The following is a 25,661-nucleotide window of genomic DNA, read 5'->3' as shown; positions in this document are numbered from 1 at the left end:
TGTTACAGCATTTGGTCAATAATAAACAGGCTAATTAATTTTGGTATTTAACTAAATAAGATTCGAGTTGGATCAGCTTTCCAAAGCAGCTTACAAGACACCTGTGCAGACAGAGTTACAAAAAATTTGAGGTCAGGGCTTGAGGCAGGAATGCAGATTTGAAGAGACATGAGAAAGCCAAGATAGAGCCATAAACTGCATATGTGGTTATATGTAGGTTGCAGAGAGAGGAAAAGTGTGGAGCAGAACAGGTTCATTGAAACCTTCTCTCTGCAGGTGCAAGGCCTGCAAGGGCTAGTTCATGTTATATAAAACACGTCACACTCTGCCATGTCACCTTCCTGGAGGTCAGAGGGCTGGGTGGGCTGCCCAGGAAATGGTTCATGGGGTTTAATAGAAGTTCACTTCTGACAAGGCCAAAGCAGCCCAAGTATGAAGTTTAACTGTAAAATGAAAGATCTTATCCAGCTCCACTGAAGATGTAAGATTTTGCTGTAGGCTTCAGGGAAAATCCCGACACACTTCCTATTGAGTTTTGCATTCAGAAAAGCAAACTAAGTGGGAAAAAAATTCTTTAACATAATTTATCTTATTGCAGATTGTCATTAAGACAATTTTAATTTTAAACATACCTGATTTATCACTCTGCAAAATAATGTTTATTAGATTATTTTCAATTACAAACACAGTTCTAAATCTTAGAAAAGCAAATGGCTTACAAGGCCACAGCTGTTCAATGAAAATGTGTGATGATTACAAACAAGTATAGTGCTGAAAAATGCTTTATTTTGAGAGCTTCCTTTTTATCAAATGCTAAATTCATTAAGTAGATTTGGGTCAAACCCTCTTAATACAAGTATAGGATGCCTACCTCTATCTAAAAAAAAAATCACAAATATGTTGGTTTTTTTAAAAAGCTTTCCTTTAATTTGCTATAAGAGTACACCAACATTACATCTATGACTATGATTTAACTTCTATTTCTTGCCTGCATGAAAAGTTTCTATGCACAAATTCTAACAGCAGTATCAGAGAATGTTTTGGTTATAGGCCCTGGTATATAATACAACTTGAAATATCTGAATGTAGCAAACAATTAGAGATTTGTCACATAAAGTGGAAAAACAGCCTTGAATTTTAAGGCAGTTTTAATTGCTTATGTTTCATTGTAATATTCCATGTGATAATCCAACTTTGTCATAATTAAATGATGACAGCTTGAAATCAAAACTGTCAGAAGATTTTCAAATTTTACAAGAATTACAATTCTGACACAGATAAAAGGAAAATTGGTCAGGTAAATACTGTAATAATTTTTATAATTTTCATTCAGTGACTTTATAAAGCAAATTAATCTTCTAAAACAAGCTTAAACATATACCCTTGATTTTTAAAAGCAAGTTAAGTAGTAGGCCAAGTAAAAGGGAGATTATATTCACCTTAATGTGCTGAATCATGGATATTTACAGCTTTATTGGGCTTTAATAACTCACCTAAGTCCTTCAAAACATTTATTTTACCTGACTATTTTTCCTGGACTCAAAAATTGTGATTCAATAGTTCAGTCAATAGTCTAAATACCTGTATTGAAAAAAAGATTTAAAAACATATTGAACACAAATCTTCAGACTGTTAAACAAAGACAAACCCCATTATGAATATTTAAAATGCGCGGTATTGTGAGGTTTTTAAATAAATATATATACATATAATTTTATTCTGTATTATCAAACAGCCAATTTCTTTTCTGTAAAAAGTGAAAAAATGGATACAAAATGGAAATCTTCATAGCAGAAATGGCTTTCAGATATTTTTAAGGCACAAAAGTTATAAGTCCTCAGCCTTTGCCTAGTCATGCTTCATACATAAAAATTCATACATAAAAATTAAATACATGTCTAAGGTTTCAACATATGATTCTGCTATATACTCTGGAGATTTCCTACAAGTACTTACAGATTATTGTTATGTTGTTTCCCAATGACTTACAGGATAAGCAGAATCCAATTATTCACAAAAATTTAATGGACAAAAAGATAGAATTTTGGGCAAGGTGAAAAATGTTACAGTTGAACCCACTATTTTTCAAATAAATTAATTTAGTCATTTTCAAAATCCTAATATGCTTCTTTCCCATTTAAACATGGGACTGGTGATGGTTTTCAACAGGATACCTTTAAGTAAATGAACCACTCAGAAATGGTTTGAGAAATGCTCAACTCTGATTGGTATCCATGATCCAAAATTTTAAAATACTGTAAATACTAACCATATTAACCAGCTTTTCTCACCACCTCATCAGAAAGCCACTGAGTAGAAAAAAATGACAGATAAACTACACCTGGTTCCAAAGGATTTATGTTTTTCTTTCTATTCTTGCCAATATTTTCAAAGACAATTCAAAGAACAACAAATAACATCTTTGCTAAATTCGGGAAAATTAAATTATAAGGCATAACTGATGCCTTTTTAATTTCCCTGCAGAATACTATACCCATCCATGACCAAAAGACTGTGTCTGGTGAAAGCTGAATCCTGTTCAGTTCCATTGGCATGAGCAGTCTATAGGCTCTTGAATGACATACATAATTTCAGTGCCATTTCCTGAGCAGCGCAAGGGCACGGTCAGGACTCGCGTTCCGATTTCTCGACAACATTTACAGAATCTTAGATGGCTATCAATATTGACATTGAAAATTGTTGCAGATGGGCATTTTCCATCACAAGAAGCCACATTTACCTATGAATAAAATAAAAGAAGAATAAAGATATCTCGAATTTTATTATAAAAATATTACATTTCAAAATGCCTTGTGATTAAAACCCGTTTTTACATTTGTAAAGGACTCTGCTCTTAAAAATTATTTTATCTTCTAAAATTCATTCACTCTAAGTTTAGCCACATAGAAAATACTTTTCAAAGTAAACTTTTCTTTCTTGTTTAATCATGTCTTTTCTTTCAACCTCATGCTATGGATACCAAAATTGAATCCCCATTTACAAATTAATAACTTTGGAACAGCACGGCTGAATCCACTTCCTTTCATGTTCACTGATAGAAAGTTAAATTCTTCTAAGTAAAATGAAGGGAAGTTTATCTTTCTTCTTGAAAGAGGAAAAGCATATCAGTGCAAAATCTTTTCCCTTTCTTATTTATACAGTTTGCAACTGAGGGCTGTGTTGTCACTCAAAGAAATATATCTAAAAAGTAGATGCAGTAACAAACCAGCTAGGGCACATACTAGTTAGAAAATTATTTGTGCTCTGGGTTTCAGCAGAGCAAAGCCTTCTCTGTTACATTATGTGAGGAATTTTCTTATCTGATACGTTGAGACAAAAAAAAATTCTACTTTTTAATTAAACTCAAGCAGAGTTGAAATTCTGTGAAATCAAGCATGGCTTTACTTGATCTATTTTTTTTTCTGACAGACTTAAATCTCATTTTTTCTGCAGCTGGGGCATATGAAAGATGCTTTGAGCTACTCCCTTCCAAGCCTGTGATGAAATGTGCCATACCCATACCAATACAAATAAGACTAAAAGATTACTGTTAAACTTTGAAATTTCCTGAGATTTGAGATGAGTAAAAAAAAGACTTGCTGGTGTCCTAGTAAGTGCCCTAAGCAATAGTAATCCCAGTTATTAATTAATTAAATGCAATTATGCTCAGCCTTATCCAAAGTTTGACAGCAGCAATCTGGCCAAGAACACACATGTAGTTCCCAGCCAGTCATAGCAGATGGTTATTTGATGGGCCAAAATCACAGGATGGAAAAAGAGTGCCAGTGGGGGAGCTGGAGAGGAAAGGAAGGGGAGTTTAGGTCATGAGGACATGAAAATCTGGAGGTACTTTTGTGTGATGGGTAAGGGAATCTGGACTGTGTGAAGGATGTGCAGGCACCAAGGAATTTGGGAGCAAGGAGATACTGGGAAAAGGGCACTCTAATACAGATAGAGTTGGGATGGTGACAGGTCTTTTTGGAACGTGAGTAGAGAGGGAAGAAAAGATAAAGAGTTTATGATAAAAAGATGAGAAGGAAGGCTTCACTTGTTCTGCCATTCAAGACATGACATGGCAAACATTCTTATTGCTCCTCTCTGAATGTTTTAGTTCTGCAGCAATGTAGAGGGATGACAGCTGAACAGAGCCCTCTCCTATACTGCAGCACTGATTCATGAAAGACAGTAGAATGAGTTTGTTTCCAATGCATATCCATTTGCCTAAATGCCATAGTTCTTAGTTAGCCTTTTTGTCTGCATGAGAACAGAGATCAGAACTGGATAAAAGGACAAGGATATTTTCACCTGGCTTAAAAAATCTATGACGTTTGACTAAATCTTTCATTTTAATATTTCTTATTTAGTCAATACCATGTCTTTATATTTTGTATTGCTGTTTCTTACCCTAGGTTGTTGAAGTAACTCTGAAGCTCTGCAGACTCATCTCTTAACTATGGCAAATTAGTCTAATTTCATCTATGTATGTATCCTGCCTCATTATCAATCCTTCTAAAACTAACTAAATATGCCATGCACTCCTACAATTAAACTTTGCACATCTCACTACTGACCTTCTGTCAGGATGGCTTTTAGTATGTGTTGACATTTTGCCTCTTCCCTAATGACTACTTAGGTTCTCTAATAGAATCTTGCCAGAGGCCTTTTTGGAAGCCTTGAGATACTTTGTCAATTGCTTCTCTTTCAAATGCTACATGAGAAGCACATTTGCTGCTCAGAAATTTCCTGGGGGCTACACCAAAGCTGAGACATAAGATTTCTTAAGCAGACCCATAAATAAATGGGATCATGAATTTATGATATGGAAACCCATGCTATTTGAGGGAGAAGACAGAGCATAAAGGTCTTCAAAGAGGAGTGCAGCAGTGTTCTATCACATTTTAAGTTGAAACTTAAATGCTCCTCTTCCTGCTCCTCTTTCAGAGCAGGGTATTATTTCACACTAAAGAGTTCAGTTCTTCCATTAGTTAAAGTAAAGTCAGTATTTTTCATTTGAAGCCGAATGTTTCTCCTGGTAGGAAGACTCAGTCTTTCAGTAATAGAAAGAGTTAGTTTTATTCCATTGTAAACTCTAGGAACGTAGGATAACATTCCTAGAGTCAAGGGTCTGTTTTTGAGAAGAAAACAGCATTTTTTGTTTCTTCTTGTTAGCAATAAACAACTTTTTGATGCTTGGCGTGGCATGACACAGGTCCAGCATTGAAATTCTGTGCTTACCGGGCTTTGACTTATACAGTCATTTTTTCTTATGGTTGTCCTGATTGTCATTTTCTGGCAAAACCTTTCTTCCTTTTTGCCTGATAAAATACAAAAAATGCATACTGAATCAATACATCTTCTGTAATGTATTTGCTTTTTTAAAAAGTAAAAAATATAATTTAAGTAGTTATACTTCATCTTCATTAATGTACACACAGAAACTATTACTTCCATAGTTTTCTTTTTAAATCTAATATGATAATATATAGTTCCTGTGTGGTATTAACCTATTTTTAAGTGGTACATATGAGTATCAAATGCCCCAAATAAGCTATACAAATTTTTTTAATATTAAACTATTAATATGTTTTTAAGTTTAACATATGGCAAGAGAAATATAAGCAATTAGGAAAAATGTATTAAGTAATTTTGAATAGTATTAGAATTAATTTCATTTTACTGGGAATGGTGTATGTAAATAGGATTTTGATCCTGCCTTTTACAAAATTCTCAGAGCTTAACATTTGAGAAGGTGAAGGTGTGAATGTTATTAAAATCTTCATGCTATTTTGCATGATTAAAAATAAAATATAATTATATTATTTCAATATATTTTTGAGCAATAAGTCCTTCAAGGAAGCCTTGAAAGAGAGACATGCAATTATTTGCTAAGTATGGTGTACTTTTTACCATCAGATCTGAAGCATGTAGCCCATGCAGTCAGCATACAATTCTAGGATGAGGGAAATACTGAATTTTTATGTTCAGTCTTAGAGACTCGGGGGTTTTTTATTTGAAAAATAAAGCCGTATGGTGAAAAGCCATTTTTTTAACATAATAAAAGTCATAATACAATACTGAAACAATTAAATGTAATTTTTTGTGCTTCACTCTGTATCAGACCATTATTCCTATCTGTGTAACAAGCAGTTATTTAGGTCTCCTGCTCCACTGCCCATCCAAATGATCTGTTAGTTTTGCTGTGTAACCATTTTGGACATACAGCATATAAAATAATAAGTACTATTCAGCAGTTTCTTGACCTTCCTTCAAGGTTGGGTGTACAGAAAAACTACTCCTGTGTGCCCCAGAAACTTGAGAGCATTTGTATAGGACAAATGATCTCTGACTAACCAAGATATTCTGCAACCACAGCTCCATTAAGTACTGAAAGATTAGGTTGGCTGCAGAGTATGGCTAGCTTTTAACCTGTGCATTGAAGAATCCAACAAAATTCTGTTACTGAGTAAGCAGATCACTGTATGAGCAAAGTTGTTAGACTACAACATCTGGCTTTTCCTTCCTCAGAAGCACTTTAAAAATTTATGTGATGTTTCTATCTGAAAGTGTTTGCCAGCTTGAATAAGTGTAGACAGTGCAATCTTTGTACTGCTACAAGTCATACAGAGATTTATATCTAACATTTCAGCATATGTTGATGTCTTATGAAAGCTGCTATACTTTCTTCTCTCCAACCTGAACTGTAAAGATCTGCATTTTAGTACCAGATATGCTTTTTTTACTTCTTATTTGAGGAGGGAGTTTCTGTGACCCCACCTATCCTAAAAAGCAAATAATTATGAGTGCACTGCAACAATTCTGTAGCATTCTGTAATTTCTGGTATAAAGCGTGTATATTGCCGTGGGGTTGTAATTCCATGTGCTATGTCCCTCTCCCCACCCTGCCCTCAATACTTTTGTAACTGTGTAAAACATATTATTTGTGACAAAGAAGAAATACAGCATAAATCCATATCATCCATAGCAAAGGTGGGACCAGACAGTAACACACACACTTGCTCTATTTTAAGGCAAAAAGATTTCTATCATTAAATTTAGAGACCTGGGATCAGATTTAGAATCTCTTGGTAACAGTATGCAGAATTATGATTTTTTAAAAGTAACATTTCTTATTAAAACTACCCTGTACAGTAGGTTCATGTGATAAAACCAATTTCAAAATGAGCAGGAATAACCACCAATAGCATATACCAGAAATGGATGAACCTAATTCTGACAGGTGCTGAGCAGTGAATCTTAACCAGGCTTTAGAAAACCACTGATTTGGGAAGCCAGCAGAGGATCAGCATCTCTCAGTATCAGGTCCAGAACCATTTAGTGCATGGTAACATCCAATGATAATGGCAGCTCTGACACATACATCAAACAGTGCTTATATAATTTTCAAACAAACAAAAAAAAAGAAAAATACATTATTAAAAATAATACCTGGTTCACAATTACTACTACCAGTAGGCACTACTGGACTAATGGCAAAGGGTAATAGACCCAATCCAGAACCTGGCAGAATCATTAGGAATAGAAGATTCTCATGAAATAAAAACATTTCTGTATAAACGACACTTCATTAATTCTTACACTGCCAACTGCAATTTTACATTTAGCAAAAGATTATCAACTTTCCTGTTAGTCTTCTACAATTTAGAAACTCTGAAGCTGCTTCAAGTCTCACTAAAGATGGCCTACACTTTGTTACCCTCCTGGTTAACACAAAACTGGAATGTTTACTTTTAAACCAAACTTTTGGAATGAGTCTGTCTATGGCAAGGTAAGAATTAAATGTATGCACTCACTTTGCATGCATTAAATCAAGCTCTTTCAGAAAAATTATTTGTTCCCATTAAAATCCCAACACGTTGCAAGCTCTATTTGTAAGTATTCATCTCAACTGCTTCACCACAGGGCACATGCTTTTAGTTAAAAATAAATTAGCATATAATTGTATAAATGATATCTGAGGGTTTTAGCAGCCACCTCAGCAAGTATTTCTGAAGTATAACAATGCCTTTCCTGAGGCCATAGAATATGGCCAAAATTATAAATTTTCCTGGTCAACAGAGAACCAGCAGCCAATAATTTTTAAGACTAATTTTATTAATAATGCCAATTTTTTTTGGGGGGGGAGGGGGGGGGTAGGAATATTTTTTCCCACCCAGTTTATTAATTCTCAATTTAAAAAACCATTTTCTTTTGTAATAAAATACCTTTTTTCCATGTTTTGGTTACAATAGAACAACAAAATTTGCAGTTTCCTTTCTAAGACTCATATAGCTTGGAAACTTGGTATTGTTCTGTATTTTATAAATATCACTACTTCCCCTAATTTCTACAAATTACATTCAATAGCTTTATATAATAACTATGCAATGTATGGTTACAAGTCTGCAACCTGATATTTAATAATATTAAGTAAAGGTTTGTATACAAAAATTCCAAAGACTAATTTGCTTTTACTCTAATGTTGAACACAAAAAAAGCCAAAAGAGGAGGTTAAGATTTTCTGCAATGTTGAACATGTCCTTGCTCACACAAACACAACTAGTTTTATGAAACTTTGTTTATATATATATATAAATACACATAATTATATATATAGATAGTATTTTTTTCTAGTCAAAACTGTAGAGAAAACTAATTTGTTTTCAATCAGTTTTTAAAATTCCATAAATTAGGAAACCTTTATTTCAGCTTGAGTCATATTTAATTACAGTTTAGAGTTACACGCAGAAAATGTGAATGTATTACCAGATAATAAAAGGTAGATTTTATATAAGCATTGCTATCATCAGTATTACTCTAATTTTTCCTCAATTGTGATTTAAGAAAAAACATTCCAGTATTTTGGACCTAGAGAATACTTTTTAGGGTCCATAATAAGTTTGAAGATGTATTGCAAAATGTCATTGAATCAGGAATCACTTTTAAGAGGAAAAATTCTTGTCTTTTAAGGTGAAGATCATATAGGTGCTATTTGAGAGCCAACTTAATGATAAAGAGAATGTTTTAATTGAGACAGTTTTAATCTTCCATGGGTTGTATTTTGATAGATTTGTTTATACTCCAGAACAATAATGTTAAGAATCACCAAGTCAGCAGCCAAATTAAGCAAGATCTTTTAATAAGAGTAGTTAGGTAACTACAATAATTTTGTGATTTGTAGGGGGAGCTGCATGCTTTTTCCCTCTTTATGTCCCAGCAACTGAGGTTAAAAAATAAGCCCTTCAAAACCAAAGCCAAACTAGCACATATTGCAGCCTTCATCACTTACAGGTCTTGCAGCAGCCATCATTATACGTCTCCACAATTCCTCCATTCTAGGAAAATAAAAGAAGAGTATAGCAAAGAAGTCTGGGCCCAATGCAAAGGGAATTGTATCTCAAGACATTCCACATTTTAAAGATGTCAAACTATTAAAAACTAGTGTCACTAAAATCTACAGAATTGCACAGATATGTATCAGCTGATGGCTTGTTTCACAAATTCTCTACAGCCTTTTAAAATTAAAATGAACTCATCATTGCTGAGAAGTTCAGTCGTGTTCAGTTGACATCTGATCTAGTTTCCTTTGAAGAAGTCACTTGGTTTCTACAAGCATGTTTTCTATATAATCTACTACCATCTCTTTCCCCACAATGGGAATTTATTAGGATAGTTTGAACCTATCCAAATCTGCATATCAAGCAGACTACAGAATATAATGCTTAGGACAACAACAGAAAAAAGACAGAAACTTTTCAGCTACTATATTTTCATGAGAACATATATTTTTACCATTGAATAAGTTGTTCAAGAACTTCTTAAAAGAGCACTTAAACTCAGATATTCCAAATTATCCTGAACTGCCTATGAGAAAAGCTTTCTTCTCAACTACTGGGTCAAGCCTATTCTCAGCATCTCTCAGAAACAGGTCAGACTGATTTAGAGAGTTAATTTTAGGGCTCCATTCTTTAAAATCTTAACTTAATCAATGGTGTCAGAATGGTTCAAGGAAGAAACTCAAGCATTAAGTCATAGTACAGGCATTATTTTTAAATAGAATACCTTCTTCAGGACTGGAAGAAATAGGAACTCTTTTAAACAAATGGAAGAGATAAGAAGGATTGGTACTAAACATATAATCTGTAGTCAAGGCTGCAGTGGTACTTACCCTTTCTACATATACATTTATTATTATTTGTAACTCATATTAAATATAGGATGCACTGCAAGTGAAAAATTGTACAGGTATTATAAAGTTAGGGAATTATCAAAACAGAAATTAAACTGTAACCAAATATGCAATCTTTGTGAAGAATTCATGTTCTTCAAATAAGTTTATATGGATATGGCACCTTTATATTTTTTAATATATGATGTAGGAAGATACCCTGGATATTTTTTGCTATGTTACACAAATTTTGGTTTAAGACATAATATATACTGACATCTCACTAATCTTTGCACATCTTAAGGAATTTTTAATGTAGCTGACTTTTATATGGAGCTCTTTTTTATTTATTGATTGGATTTATTTATTGTGTATGTCCTATGAACTTGGCAATGTATTATTCCAAGAAGTAAGACATAGTGATTAGCACTTTATATAGTGATATGTCAAGCATGATTCCAATTCCACAATATTCTAAAAGCAATCATCAACAAAACCCAAGCCAAACTTTTACACTCCTCACAGATTCTTTGTCAGTCTGAAAGAAAACAGGAGTATAGGAAACAACTGCACATTGCTCATTTACATGTTTTTACTTACCACTTTTTAATTTAAAGAAAGTGCATGAAGTTCGCATGCGTTGTGGAGTGTAAGCCAAACTCCAGACCAATTATTGTCATTTATCTTACCCAAAGTACAAACCTTTGTACATTCAGTGTCATTAAATGGGGGGCACACAACACTTGACCCCAGTACAATAGCCCCTGCAGTAGTTTTTACACATTTGTAGTTGGTACAGTTGGAGGTCCAGGTGCTTCCTTCCTAAAGATATAAAATAAAGACATTGGTAGGAAAACCAAAACACTTCAGCTTTACCTTCAACCAGAAATGTCTATAGAAGTAGTGCCCTCATGCTGTAGCATCTACTGGAGTGGAAAATCTGCTGCAGACCACCCATAGGTGGCAAAAGGGAAAGGCCATCCTCTAATGGAGGCTACTCCGCCCTGGAGCCATGGCTCTACTCTCCAGCATGCTGCTGAGCATGGGTGTCCTACTGCAGAATGAAAGGACTCTGTGCCAGTTCAATCATTTCTTTTGCTCTGAAATCAATTGGAAGTATGAACCAAGTCATGGCCACATTTAAATTTCTGCGTATGTGGATGCTGGAACACACCATCAAGATCCTGAACTCAAGATACTCAATTTGCACTTTTCCTTTCTGTAGTAATCCTCATGAAGAGAAGAATGGCCCTGAGGATGGGGAGACATAGGTCCTGATGTTGGCTCAGAACCTCTCAACACATCTAAATCACAATACATAATTTAGTTATAATTTGAACCCTGCTCTGCAGTAACAACATATCTGGCCAAAATTTAAATTATGACTTTTCCATATCTTTGCAGAAAATATTACAAGCAATAAGATATTTACATGTGTGAAATGGCTGATCTCTAGATACACACTCATTTCCAATCATACATCATAAATAGTCTCTAAGCATGTAACCACCACTAGGGAGGTATGAAGCAAGGATGATAGCATGAGTTAACTAAGAAATACCTGTCAGACTCCTGTGTATTGTATCATTAGAGTTAGTTCCTATCTCTGTTCAGAGGCACATACCTCATACACGATCTGTGTTCCATTCTCTGCATGAAAAGGGCAGGACACATTTTGGCATGTACCACAACAGGTATGGTGACTGAAGGAAGGAATATATACTTGATGCTGGGAAAAAAGAAAGGAAAAGACAAACTAGTACTTTTTAAACCTACATCATATGGAAATTCTTTGATTTCTGAAACTAAAAACACCAAGGAAAACAATGGAGGGATGGATGGATGGGTGGACAGTAAGAAAGATATGTTTATATAGGCTGCTAGAAACTGCCTCTCAAAATAACTGTGTAGGCACAAGATGCACATCATTACTGCTAAGTTTTCAAGTTCTTGCTGAGTAAACAGGACTAGCATAAACTTTTAAATTTTAATCCTAATGTGTAGTTGTGCTCACAAATTGCATCATTCCTGTATTTTAAGAATACTCACAGCTTCACATTGCTGGGAGCAATTCATCATTGTGAAATGCATGGCATTATACCCTGTGTTCTGATCTTTTTCTTCTAAACACTGTACAGTGTAACAAAGGTCTCCATCCAAGTACTGAATCACTGACTGTCCAGGGTTCAGTACTGTGACCTCTTGGAAGATGCACACATCATCCTTCTCTAAAACCAAAAGAAATAAATGTTACCAGAGGGGGGAAAAAATCATCATACAAATGAACAGAACCACTGGTAAGACAAAAATAGGGCAAATTCCTATTCACTGAAAAAGTATTCTATCTTTTGGACTTGATTGGTTTGTGGTTTTAATTACAAAACAAAAGCTGGAGAATGATAATTCAGTTTAGAAAATGCTACAAAATGCAAAACTGCTAAAACTGATAGTGTTCCTACTATGGAAGAAAAAACAAAAAGCCTGTTATTCTTATTTTGAAAGTGTTCTAATATTTAACAGCTGTTCTGCATATCACAAAATGTAGCCTTTCTGTCAATTAAACTACTCTATCTGCCAATACCTGTGGTCCAGTAATCTGCTCAGGCTGTACTGTAAGGCTTGGATCTCGGAGGCATTTTAGCCTGGGCTGCTGCCAGGACTGCAGCTTGCCTAGGCAGCCCCATGCACAGAGCAACTGAAATCTACTGTACATGGGTGAGTGAGCAAGGGAAGGGATCAGAGCTCTGATCTCAAGACTGGCTACCTCCTCTTGTGCTAGCTGAAAACAGCTCTGCTGCTCTGTCTGAGATGTCGTCCCGTTTTGGAAGCCGGCCAGGAGCAGCAGCCCTGCTCACACTCAGCTACCATTCACAGCCTGAGTATTGCTTGCCTCTCACCAGAAAGACTGCACCTGACTCTGAAAGCATGGGCAGTTCTACAGCACTCCCACACTCTGCCAGGACTGACACAGAGTGGATGGGTTAGCAGGCAAAGCCTGCTATTCATATTCAGAAAGAGAGTATCATTGCATAACTAGATGGGCACACATCAAACTAAGGTAAAAGAGTATTTATATTTAAGAAGGTTACAAATACCCTATTTCTGCTTTCTTTGCACAACCTTTCAGCTAAAAACTAAAACACAACAATGAGGAATATGAAAAAATTACCACAAATGTAGTGAGTGCATCCACAATCACTGGAAACACTGCTATCTATTTTTTTAACTTCTCCCTGAGCATAGAAAGATAAAAGTTTGCAAATTCATGTACAATTAAAATGTAGTGCTAAACAGACAATTTTTCTCTAAAAATGTAAAATATTACTTTTGTCACTTACACTCCTGGTTGTATAAAAGAGAAAAATTGCAATATACTTGAGAAACAGTAGCACATACAGAGTTATTCAGTGTATTTATCTCTTAAAACAGAAAACAGCACTTCAATTTCTATAGGGCTACATAAAATAGCAGAGTCAATAAATAGCATTTTTTCCTGAGATACAAAGTTATTTCAATAACAAATGTATTAGCAAAAGATTGCTTCCTAGGAATTTTCTTCTGAAAGATAGGTGAAAGTTACTTAAATCTAAAATTCCTTAATAGAATTTACATTATGCTGTCTGCACATAAGGAAAAATGGATAAGGAAAATATAGTCACTATGGTCACTATGGTATTAATGGCAGTTGAACATTCACTCACAATTGTTTTCTAGACCACAGTCCCTATTATGACGAACTATATGAAGAGCAAAATATTTATGACTTCTCATATCAGCTAAATTAAATTTAAATAACTTTAATCAAAAGCATAAATAATTAACAAAACAACACATTTCTTCAGATGATACACATAATCATATAGTTCACACCTCATTATGTTTTTAAATATGAATTATCTATGTGGAAAGCCTTACTAGTATATTGCTTCATGTCAACACTGAACAGGATTTAACTACATTTGACTTTTTTTCTTTTTCCACTTTACAACACACAAAGTAAAATCTCTCCAAGGAATAGTTGACAATACTATACAAACACTTAGAATTACATGCTTGAGCTGGGGCTGGAAGACAATCCCATCTTGTCCCTGTTCACTTTTTATAACTAACTGAAATTAGTGTAAAAGGGAGGAACAAGACAGTTCAACACCATTACTAGCAATATTTACAAGACACCACTTACCAATTTACAGGTCAGCATAGTTGCATTTTCACAGCTACATTCTGAGGAGATAAAGAATACTGTGTTAATCACTTAGCTAACTGACAGTTTTGGTTAACAGCTGTGTCTAAGGAATAAAGCAATAATTACCACAGTGCCATTCCGGACAGCACTGCCCAAGTATTTTTTCCTTCACAGGTGTCATGTCATCTGTGCAAATAGGAGGCTCAGAACAAAGATTTTCATCACAAACTAAATGAGGGGAAAAGACATATGAGAATTTACTCAGCTTTCCTTCATGTTTCCCATATTACATTACTTTTGATAAACTTTTTTTAAAAATAGAATTATTTTATATAAATGTGTTTCTTAAGCATCTGAATTATACTTGGAATGAAAAACTAAACTAAGATTTTCAAAAGTGATTTTAGTTGTCTTAGAACATGTTTAAATTTTCAGAGAACATCAAACAGGAATCATTCGATATTCTTAATATTCTTCAGAGTTATTCAAGATTATAACCAGTACCAAAGACAATTTAAACCCCAATCTTTGAGAAACATGGACTTGAAATGTACTATAAAGTGCACTTCTGTAAGATAACAGTGAGCACCCTCCCTCCAAATATGATGCTAATAAGAAAATATTGCCTCCCTTATCAGAAGTGACTTCCTGGGACTATGAAAGAAGACCACGCACTAAGATCTCCCTGCCAGAACTGGAAAAAAAAAAAAATGCCAAAGGCCTTTGCAGAAAATTTCATCTGGGTGAAACTGCTAGGAAAAAAAACCAAATTACAGAAACAACTGAATTAAAAATTACTAAACTCCAAACATACTGGAAGTCAATTTAATTATTTGAAATTACCTGAAAGATTGCAATAGGAAATAAGTTATTCTAAATTAAGCAGTTATACTTGTAGATGTTACTTCAAAATGTATAGTACAATTTATGTGTTTTATGAGGCTACAAAAAGGACTATGTTACACTGCAAATATTTCTCTTCTGCCTGCTCATTATTTGAATAGTAACCCAGCCATATTTGAAACCCTTGGTCTACTCCTTCCCCTAGGAACTAGAAGTGCAAAGCAACTGTCTAAACATTAGTGAATGGTAGAACAAGAAAAACAACATGGAAACTGTTTTATTAAATGTGTTTTAATAAATGAACAACTGTGTATTTATACTCCAAGGATGGGATTCATTACCACATTAATATTTAGATCACTGTGAAGATAGCCATATTCTGTCTGTGAACTAAACAGCCTCTCCAGACTCCACTGGCTGGGTTTGTCAGACCACCTGGGCATACCAAGAACTTTGAATCTATGTCAAATTTGATACCTCTACACCCTCATTTGGACCTCTTAGTCTATACTTGAAGCCCACCCTAACTGCCAAACCTAAACAAATCCCTGCACACATACACACTGTGTGTCATTTTTGCTGAATTTGATGGCATATTGAACTCACAACAGTTACACTCACCGCAGTAGTAATGGGGACAACAGTAGTGGATGGTGTTAAGGTCTACAGTGAGAATTTCCCCTTCACTACACAAGGGAACAGGTTCAATACAGGATTCACAAACTAAATTTAAAAAAAAGAAAAAAAACCAGACATGTACAAGGTTTTAAATATTAAAAAGTAAGCACATCTGAATTCCATCTAATACACTAACTTCATTTGTCACTCAGATAACAGAACTTTTAAAGATTTTTATGGATATAAAAGCTATACAAAGTGAAATCTCACTCCAAGAATTCCAGCCTTGAAATATTTTTTTTAGGATTATAGACTGTTTTTGTAAATACTTGACTATTCCTTAGCACTCCATAAAAATATTAGAGGCTTCTTACCACAGAGATGAGAGAAACAACAGGGATCTTCCTGTTTTGCTTCAACAATAAATTGATCTTCTCTGCAGTTGGGCTGGGAGGCATTAAAACAAACTGAAGGATCACATTCTGTAGGATGTGAGAAGAGCACTGTTATAAAAGGAGTCATTGAAACAAAATGAAAAAAATAAAGAAAATATATTCTTCATATGCTAAGTAAAATAAAATATCCCAAATTGACTACAAATCAGAAGTAACACAAAACACAAACACAAAAAATACTGAAAAAAAACATGTATCATTGCCTGGTGCTATTTACAGTGTCCCATTCTGTTAACAATCAAAACAACTTGTAATGCAAACTGTCTTCCAACATATAATACAAGTATGGAAACTTTCCACTAACTGTGGTTTTGTATTTTCCTTACCACATCGGTACTGTGGACAGCAGGACAGGGGGTGGTAGCCAACCACTAATTTTTCATTGGGTTTGCATGTTGGAATAATGGCATCACACAATGACATGTTACATTCTGTGGGATAAAAAACAATTTTAATGTTTTTAAACAGATATAACTGCAAATCCTATAATTCAGGCTATTTATACCATCTAATACAGAGATCCATAAAACAAGAGCAGCCCAAGTCAGCTTAAAATTCACTCCATAACATCATGTAGACTTTTGAGCTCAATCAAAGCAACTAGTTATACTCCTCTTAAAGCTGGTATTTACTTGCTGTGCTCCCTATACATGAAGTCAGCTATGATGTCCCACTGATATTCCTTGAGCAAATTGACAATATAACATTTGTCATAGGCATCTAATAAGCAAAAGCACCATAACAGTTGGACCATATGTTCACATTTTCCGTGAAGATGTTGTGAAGAAATTAGTATACTTTGCTTAATGTTTCAGGAGCAGTAAGCTTATTATTTTTCTTAAAAACCATGGCTAGGCAGAATATAAGTATTCAGTGATTTGCTACCAAAAAACAGCTTCTGGGAAGCAGCAGTAGATCAGAGGATACTGCTCATCACATCAAAGCACTAGAAAGAAAAGCAAGCAAGATGATGTCTCCAAATACCAAGGTACTTCTATCATTGAGTATATATCAATTTATTAATAAATTCCATGCAAGAGTTTAAAAAATAATTTTTAACAGAAGTTCTGTTTAACTGGTGGACTTCTAAGAAAAAACTTATTTTAGTTAATAATTCTTTTAAAGAATTATTGCTGACCCAACCAGTCACAAGTACTTGAAAAAATTCTAAAAAATTTGATTCTGATATTTGTCAGCTGTCTGTGAGTGTGAAGCACTTATTTTTATACTTCTGTTACAGAAAACACATGGTTCATACCACAAACTTTCTTAGGACAGCAAGCTCTCTCTTCAATGACATGGAGTAAAACTTCCCCTTCTCTTTCACAGACTGGTGGTGGATCCTCACTGCATTCAGGTTCTACAGCAATAATGCTTCCATTTTCTAAACAGCTGTACATGCAGCATCCTCTCATGGACCCATTCCAGATCTCCCCAGCAGAGCGGGGTTGTCCTTTACTGTCTGTACATGCTGGAAGAAAAAAAAACATATATCCCTTCAACAAGCAGACAGCAAAATTATTGCATAAAATAATATGGCTGTGGAGCATTATGATAAAATAATAACATGAAAAAAATAATGATAAAAGAACCCAAGAAAGGATGATGACCTTAAAAGCCCGAAAGGAACAAATTTTTTTCTACAAGTGAAAATGGGTGAGGGGACAAAACCCGCCCATGTTATTGCTTCCCAGGTTCTCAAGGGAGGAAAGCTTGGGACATATGGAAGAACAACCATCACTTTCCCCCCAACAGAGGCACATCAGCGCTGGTTCTTAAAGCCAGGTTAATTGAAAGCCCAAACTGCTGTATCTTGAGAAAATGATAGGCCCTGTTGAAGGGACCTTTACCAGATTCACATTTACTGAGGACTGACACTGAACTTCACCTTATCTCTTATCTGCTAATATAACTGTGGTTAATACTATATAACTGCAAAACTACTCTGTCCTACTGTACTTACTACATTTTTCTTCTGGTATACAGAGGTCAGAGTCTGTTCTGTGCAGAATGGTACCATTTCTACACACACAGTCTTCTCTTAAATAGGAACAGGGTGAATCTTCATAGAACCATTTATTCAAGCATGTCTTGGCTTCACAGGGTTGCACACAAGGCTGGTATTCTTTGCCCTCAGGACAGGTCAATGCTGCAAGGAATAAAAAAGATATTGAGAGCTTCTGTATCCTTTCAGCATTTCATTGGTTAAATAGGTAGTAATAACAAGTGAGTTAGCACAGAAAGCAGGCATTTATTCTTTTAACAGTACTTTATGTAAGCAGCTAATTCAATGGAGATTTAAATTCATTCATGACTAAATGGTGTATTCTCTTCTTAAGAACTTGTACCCTGATTTAGCAATGTAATGATAAAATGAGATGTTTCTTACAAGAATGATAGAAAGAAACATATTTTGACTTATCACTAAACACTTAGTCACTAAAAAACCTCATCACTTAAGCTACATATGCATACAGAATAAGGCTATCTGCTTACAACAGTAATCAGGTGTCCTCCATTTAATGCAGATGTTGTGCTTGTTGCATAAAGCCACATATGCAGAAAGTGCATCACACTCATAATTCCAAAAATTAGTACTGTTGATCCACATCTTCTCACAAAATTCCTGTGGTGACACCTAGGAAAAAATTGGGAAGTAACAAGTATAAGGACTTCCTGTAACTAAAATAAATCAGTAATTAAGAAAAATAATACATCCACAAGGAGGGAAAAGCACTAGCAGTGTCTAAATTTAAAAGTATATTTTTTGTCAGAACACTCATTCTGCAAAACTTAAACTGCCAGAATTTTTTATGTGATCAGTAGACAGAGAATGCAGTTGTAATGAGACTGTCACAATACTTTATAGAACTTTTCAGCCCTGTCAACTAAAAGTGAACAATCTCAGCTAAACATGGCTGCTATATCTTCCATACAATCCTGCTGTGAATTAATTACTTATTACTCTGTTTCTGTGTCTGTAGGACCTGATAGTCTATTTTACTGAGCCTAAATGCAGGTTGTACAATCTATGCTATTTCTGTTGGGTCTGTTTGCATAAATTTGCTATAAGGTGTAAAAGTATAAGATGTAAAAGATGTAAAAGAAAGATTTTGTTCTATTCTGCCTCTTCGCTTCTGTGTTGCAGCTGAATTCTCCCTGTGGTTTCAGCAAATCTTCAAGCAGTCTCTCAGTTCTGCCAAGTTCATCACAGTGATGACCCTGTTATCTATCCTTGACCAGCTGCTTCATGCCACCAAGGGCACAATACACTCCATCCATTCTGGCCCTGCCACCATCATGTATATGAAAGAAAGCAAATTTCATAAAGGATGAACCATCCATTTGAAATTATTGATGATATATCAGCTTTTGCTATAAACCAGGAAAAGATGCACTATTGGAGTTCTCCCGGGAACATACATGGAGTAGGTATTATGAATCCTCAGATTTCCTTAAATTATTATAAAATAAGAAATGTCAAAACAATTGTGCAAAGCATCCTACTATTCACTGGTGCTGCTCTATCTTCTTGTTTCTGAACTGCTTACCACTGCTCCCTCCCACTGAGTTTCTGTGACAAATATATATTAATTTTTTTATATAAAAGAAACTGCTTTAGTTTCTTCCTTTCAGAATTCCCTGCATTTCTTTCTACCTCAGGAAAGTGAGGAGAGGTCTTAGGAAGTTGAAAGAAGGGACTCATATGTGTGCAGTACTTTTAACAACATTTGCCTGTGATGAAAATCAAAGCATAACACAATAAAGAAAAAGGGTGGAAAAGGAGAGCAAGAAGAAGTGAATTAGGAATCTGAACACATCTATCTCTCAGAAAGAAATTAATCCTTTTTATTTTTAATTAAGTCAGGAAAGTCAGACCTCAGAGATTTGGGGATTCCTCATTTTCTATTCTGGAAAGTAGCTGTGCTGCACTACACACCTCTAGTGGCCTTTAGAGGTCTACCCACCTCTATAGCTGCATGCTATTGCCATATCTCCATTAGAAAGTGCAATTTGTAGAAAGCAATTATAATGACTTCTGTAAGAAATGCTACAAAATTTTCAACATAATACTGACTATGTCAAAAATTTTTAACTGGAAATTTCTTTAGTCCAATAAGTCTGCAACTGCATGAATTGCTGTTGTGAGCAGCAGAAGCATGAGGCTTTCTGTTCTAGTGATCCATGTCAAGCATTTAATAAAAATAACATCTCTGGAACGTGTTTATCTTGGCAAGATGATCCAGTGTCTCTTCTTTGAGAAATGTCCATTAAGTAATTTCAAAAAACAGCATAATAGCACAGCGATCAATATGGATGTGTGTTTACAATGGACAACATGACAGGGGTATTAAATCACCCATTCCATTGTCAAATCATAAAAATAAGCAAAAACATGAAAAATGTGCATCTATCAGTCCCTCTTTTCTTGATTACAAAACTATTATTTTATTTGGTCCTGCAATTTTTCTGATCTTCATACTCACTTTCTTGTGACAAGGAATGAAAATGCTTCTGTTTAACAGTTCCATACAGTATGTGCAGTTATCTTCAGTACAGTTTCTTATTGGCCTCCTGGTTGTTACATCAAGTGATTTCTCAATTTCCCAACTCTTTATGAACATTTCAATTTCCTCCATATTTGTAATTATGGTCATGTTTTGCATTTTCAGGTCATCACTAGGATCTCCATTACACACCCCTGGAGACAGAGAATCATATTCAAAGCACAAACATGCCATAAATGGAAAAGAAGAGTGCACTTGATATGTTATGATTAACACTGCATCAGGCTGACCTATGAAACTTAGTCACCTGAATTTCAAATTGAAGCAGCTGTATGTCCATTGTAGTTCCAACTTCTTGCTTGTTATTTTAGTTCTCAGGTCAATGTCTTAGTAAAACAAGTGGATCATACAATACAAGTTATTTTACCTTTCACAACAAGCAACTTTTGAGAAAAACTGCTACCAAAATGTTCTCATGAGCGTATCAAATTCACTGACAGGGCAATAGATCCTGATCTCATTCTACTGAATGGCAGCTCCTTGGGAGTAATAGTAGATGGTTTTGAAATTAATTGTTCATCACTGATGATTTCGCATTGTATTGAGATTTATTGGAACATTCTAAGGGCAAGAAGTTATGAAAAGAATATTTTGATGAACAAATTGCTTTATCTAGAGAAAATATTGCTCTCACTCCCATTATTAATATAAAACCACTATAAAAAACAACCTTCCCAGATCCCTGGCATTCATTGTCTACCTGAATTCATTATCCTATTGATTCGTCAATTAAAACACATGATCTATTTAAGCACATAACAAGTGAATAATGCCAAAACTTTAATCTTCATACGCTCAGGCAAGATTCCTCTCTTGTTTTCACTTTCCATCTGTACTGTGAAGCACACCCTAAGGCCTTGCCCTTGTGTTTTCATCCCTGCAGTCTGAGACTCTCAAGGGTCCTTTGTTAGAACTGGACTAGCTTGGTGTGGCAGACAATTATTCTTTAAACAGCATGGAGAAATACAGAAGATTGCATTTTAATAAGTAGCATTTTACAGTAGCATCACTTTCCAGTATTCTTAACTCTTCTGCTTCTTGCTGCAGATCACATACTGCAGGCATTAGAATTTTTAAGGCCATGCTAAGAACAGCAGAATCAATGCAGCTTTAAAAATAAAGCAAATTCACCACATAGTCCCATAACTTTTTCTAGTATGAGAGGAAGAGGATTGCAGAATCCCAGATAGGAACAAACAGCAGAAGACAAGAAAGAAGCCCTGGAAAAAACTTCAGACTTTACTGCAAAATATCAGGTAGTGCAACATTTTAAGATAAGTTTGGATTTGCTTGCATAGTCTTCCTCTTTTTATCTTCTCATGACACAAAGAGGAACTATTCTATAATTCTTTCTACATTTGTCCTCATCTTGTCTCACTCCTTTAGCATGCATAGAGAAGATGGTATGATATTGGGAAAAGATGCAGGGCCAGTCTCCACTTTCTCTCACTAGATTTAGGAAAACTTTCCATTTGTTCAAGTGGAAGACACCAATTTATTTTAAAGACTTTATTTATTTATATTTATACTTAATTTCTTTGCTTATAAACTAAAAGCAGTTTAAACATTTATAAGTTCATTTTCCTTTTCAATATGTAGACTATGTAAAATTAAAAAACACTAGAAAATGAACATTTATGATTAAATTATAGTATTTGTTAATTGCCTGCTTACACATTGCCATATTATCAGTACTGGCAAAGTTATAAAAAGGCTCCATGGAAACTTGAAACAGGCTATATTTCCTATCATTGTAATTCAAGACTGAGACAGCCTGGCACACCTTAGGACCCTAGACTCAGCCTCAAGAGGTCTAAATTCAGATTCTTAATTCACTGCCCTCACAAGACTTGGACGCTTCCCAAGATACAACTTTTGTCAGCATTTTTATAGCAATAAGCTGCCACTGCTAATATCAGACAGTTATTCTTATATCCATAACCATTGAAATATCACTACCTAAACTTCTTTAGCAGCCACTTCTTCACTGAAAATTTTCTTTTTCTTTACTTGGTTTCAGCAAAACTCTTAAAGCAGGCAGAAAAAGTAAAAGAAATAAGTAATTTTTTTAAAAGTTATTTAGATACAATGTGCTGATCTCTACTTGTTCTGCAAAGTACTTTATTATTTAAAAGCACACAGTGTTCGCAAACAGAACGATTAATTTATTCTTAATTAATAGTATTTCACAGGCTCTCTCATAGGATTGTCAGCATAGTTAATGAGGGTCACAACGAGACCTATAGGGACAGCTGGTCACAGACACAAAAGGCAGTTGCAAATTCCAATTGGGAAGTTAATCAATAAGAAAAAAATTGCCACTGTAGCCTCACCACAAAGTCCTTCTGTCTTCCTCGTTGTGTTAAAATGTAATCCATACTGTATATCTATGATGCCTGTAACATGAGCCCACTTGATGCTAATGCCAGCTGGGGTATTAACCACGTACATTGCACCAGTATCCTGAATACTCAGTCCATCTTTTGAAAATGGCAATTGTTGAATTACAGAATCCACGACTACCTAAAATAAACCAAACACATTTTAGAGGTAAAGCCAGATTGCAATGATGCATTTTATATGTATTTCTATTTCATAGCAAAAGACTTTTTTTCATAGCCTCTACCACATATAACAGTCGCAGTGCTTAAATTAGAGACCTTCCCACCCGTGCCACTTCCAAAAACTGCAAATGAAGCAGGCATAAGGAGAAAAAATCTTTTCTAATTAGGGAAAGAATAAATCTTATTTATTACATATTGTATGATGAAACAAAACCTCATTCCAGTTACTCAAAGTCATCTGTTCTGACTTTTTACCGACTAACAAGAAAAGTAACTGAAGTATTTATCACTTCGAGGATTCTAGGGTTTCTGGAAGTATAGAACTGCTTTTGCAGCTTCATTAAAGAATAGTTTTAAAGTGTCATTTTAGAAAAAATGGCACTTAAGTGAAGCATGGTATCAGAAATGCAAATTGTTTTGCTTCTAGTATACCATTATTGGGAACCTGACCTGCGAAAGTAATCCTAATCCTGTAGTGTTTTATTTTAAATCTGATTTACCACATTCTACAACAGAATAAATTTCCAAGCTATTTGTAAGAGTTCACATGCTGTTGATATATACTTACTTTTCTTGCTAAACGATTGATAAGTACTTGACAAGTGTGTGTTGTGACATTTAATTTCTTAAAACAGAGCCCTGAAGTGTTTGCAGGTGGCACCTTGAAAGAAAAGTGACAAGAAAACTTAGTTACTATTATTTTTCTAATTCTGTGCCAGTGCTATTGTAATTTTTATATTATTTTTTTAAATAATAATAATGCATTTTAAAATCAGCAAAATAAGCGAGTACTTACTAGTTTTCTTATTGAATTTGCACTCTGGAAAACATTAAAAATAAATTAGAAGTGCAATAATAATCAGCAGCATTTTTATTTAGCAAAAATAAATTACTATTTTCTTTGTCTTTAATGCTCTTCTACAATTAGATAAATAGTTAAACTCATTGCACATATTTATTATAAATAATAAAAAATACACAATTTCCAGCTAATTCAGTACATATGCTGAAAGGTCCTTTCAAATTCTATTTCTTAAAGAACTAAAACTACAGACTTCTAAAGCTCATCTGCATATGTGTTCTGCATTCCCACCTCTAGACTGCAACCAGGAAATGAGAGAACAATTTAATAGAAAACATCTGAAACAATGTAAGACTTTGCCTTTAACAGTCTTAAAGTTCAAGTGTACAGCTGCCCTTTGAGAGCAAGCAAGAGACAGGAAGGAAAGGAGCCTGTTGAAGCCCCTCATCACTGACTGTTTTATCCAAAAACTGAAGATGACTCTCCAGTTGCTCAAGGCCTGCATAAATTAGGAAATATATGCACAGACTCTAAGGATGAGACTGACCTGACCTAAACTGGCAATCTAAAAATAAAGTGGTTGGATCCCCTCTTTAGACAATGCAGAGAGTTAGACAACTACAAAGGACAACTCATCATAAAGTCATTAATAATTTCCTAAAATAACTACAAAATACATTTTGTGACTTTTAAAAATATTTTACTACTTTGACCATATTGTAAACTGTAAATTCAAAGTTACAAGAACACTTCCCTGTGGAGATCCTGAAAGGAGACATACATATTGAGAAGTTATGTCACCTCTGATAATTTAAAAGGAACCTACATTTGAATTTCCTTATAACACAACAATTACTATTGTTACTACTATAAAATTCTTTTATCTAGACAGCATTATTATGTATGCCTCTTGAAAATTAAATTACTTGGCATTTTTGATTGAATGTGGTTTTTTTTGTATAAGTTTTAACTGACTTTTTTTTGCAGAATTTCAAAGCTATAACACAAAAATTCAAGGAACAATTGTAATTATTGCATAAATGCAAGAACCTTACCTGATTAGCAGGACATTTTTCAATATGAGCAACAATAATTTCTCCTGGTAGCTTGACTAAGACATAGGAAGCCATATTACAGAGGGCAATGTTGTTTCCATCAAATGTTATAACACTCAGTTCAGACAGTACAGAACACTGACCTAAAAAAGAACTGTCATTTAATGAGGTTACCACAAAACTGAATACAGGGCATTTCTAAAAACTTTCAATTCTACCATTATTTGCTTTTGCATATACATAGATAGATAGATAGATAGATAGATAGATAGATAGATAGATAGATAGATAGATAGATAGATAGATAGATGACCTTGTTCTGCAGACAATATATTGAACCACAAGCTGAAGTAAGAATTTAGGTTACTTAATGGAAATACCTAAACCTGCTTCTGTGTGCTCAGG

At 34.6% G+C, this 25,661-nt stretch overlaps 1 protein-coding gene across 1 annotated transcript in view; it reads right to left on the bottom strand.

The window, feature by feature from the left end:
- Positions 1 to 1,135: 1,135 nt before the first annotated feature.
- Positions 1,136 to 25,661, bottom strand: part of OTOGL (otogelin like) — a gene marked incomplete at its 5' end in the record, with an annotated part of 86,043 nt that continues 61,517 nt past the window's right edge. The window contains 21 exon segments of the mRNA XM_079303109.1: positions 1,136 to 2,740; positions 5,236 to 5,315; positions 7,447 to 7,518; positions 9,287 to 9,332; positions 10,868 to 10,987; positions 11,790 to 11,894; positions 12,215 to 12,393; positions 13,335 to 13,398; positions 14,349 to 14,389; positions 14,478 to 14,579; positions 15,816 to 15,917; positions 16,187 to 16,294; positions 16,594 to 16,698; positions 17,526 to 17,738; positions 18,231 to 18,416; positions 18,764 to 18,905; positions 20,755 to 20,969; positions 23,169 to 23,358; positions 23,968 to 24,060; positions 24,196 to 24,219; positions 25,257 to 25,399. Of these exon segments, the coding sequence (XP_079159235.1) occupies positions 2,540 to 2,740; positions 5,236 to 5,315; positions 7,447 to 7,518; positions 9,287 to 9,332; positions 10,868 to 10,987; positions 11,790 to 11,894; positions 12,215 to 12,393; positions 13,335 to 13,398; positions 14,349 to 14,389; positions 14,478 to 14,579; positions 15,816 to 15,917; positions 16,187 to 16,294; positions 16,594 to 16,698; positions 17,526 to 17,738; positions 18,231 to 18,416; positions 18,764 to 18,905; positions 20,755 to 20,969; positions 23,169 to 23,358; positions 23,968 to 24,060; positions 24,196 to 24,219; positions 25,257 to 25,399 (2,531 nt within the window). The 3' untranslated portion in view covers positions 1,136 to 2,539.

The sequence above is a fragment of the Erithacus rubecula genome (assembly GCF_903797595.1).
Source record: "Erithacus rubecula genome assembly, chromosome: 4".
NCBI lineage: Eukaryota > Metazoa > Chordata > Aves > Passeriformes > Muscicapidae > Erithacus > Erithacus rubecula.
The sequence above is the reverse complement of the archived record's forward strand: the minus strand, read 5'-3'. Positions and strand labels throughout refer to the sequence as shown.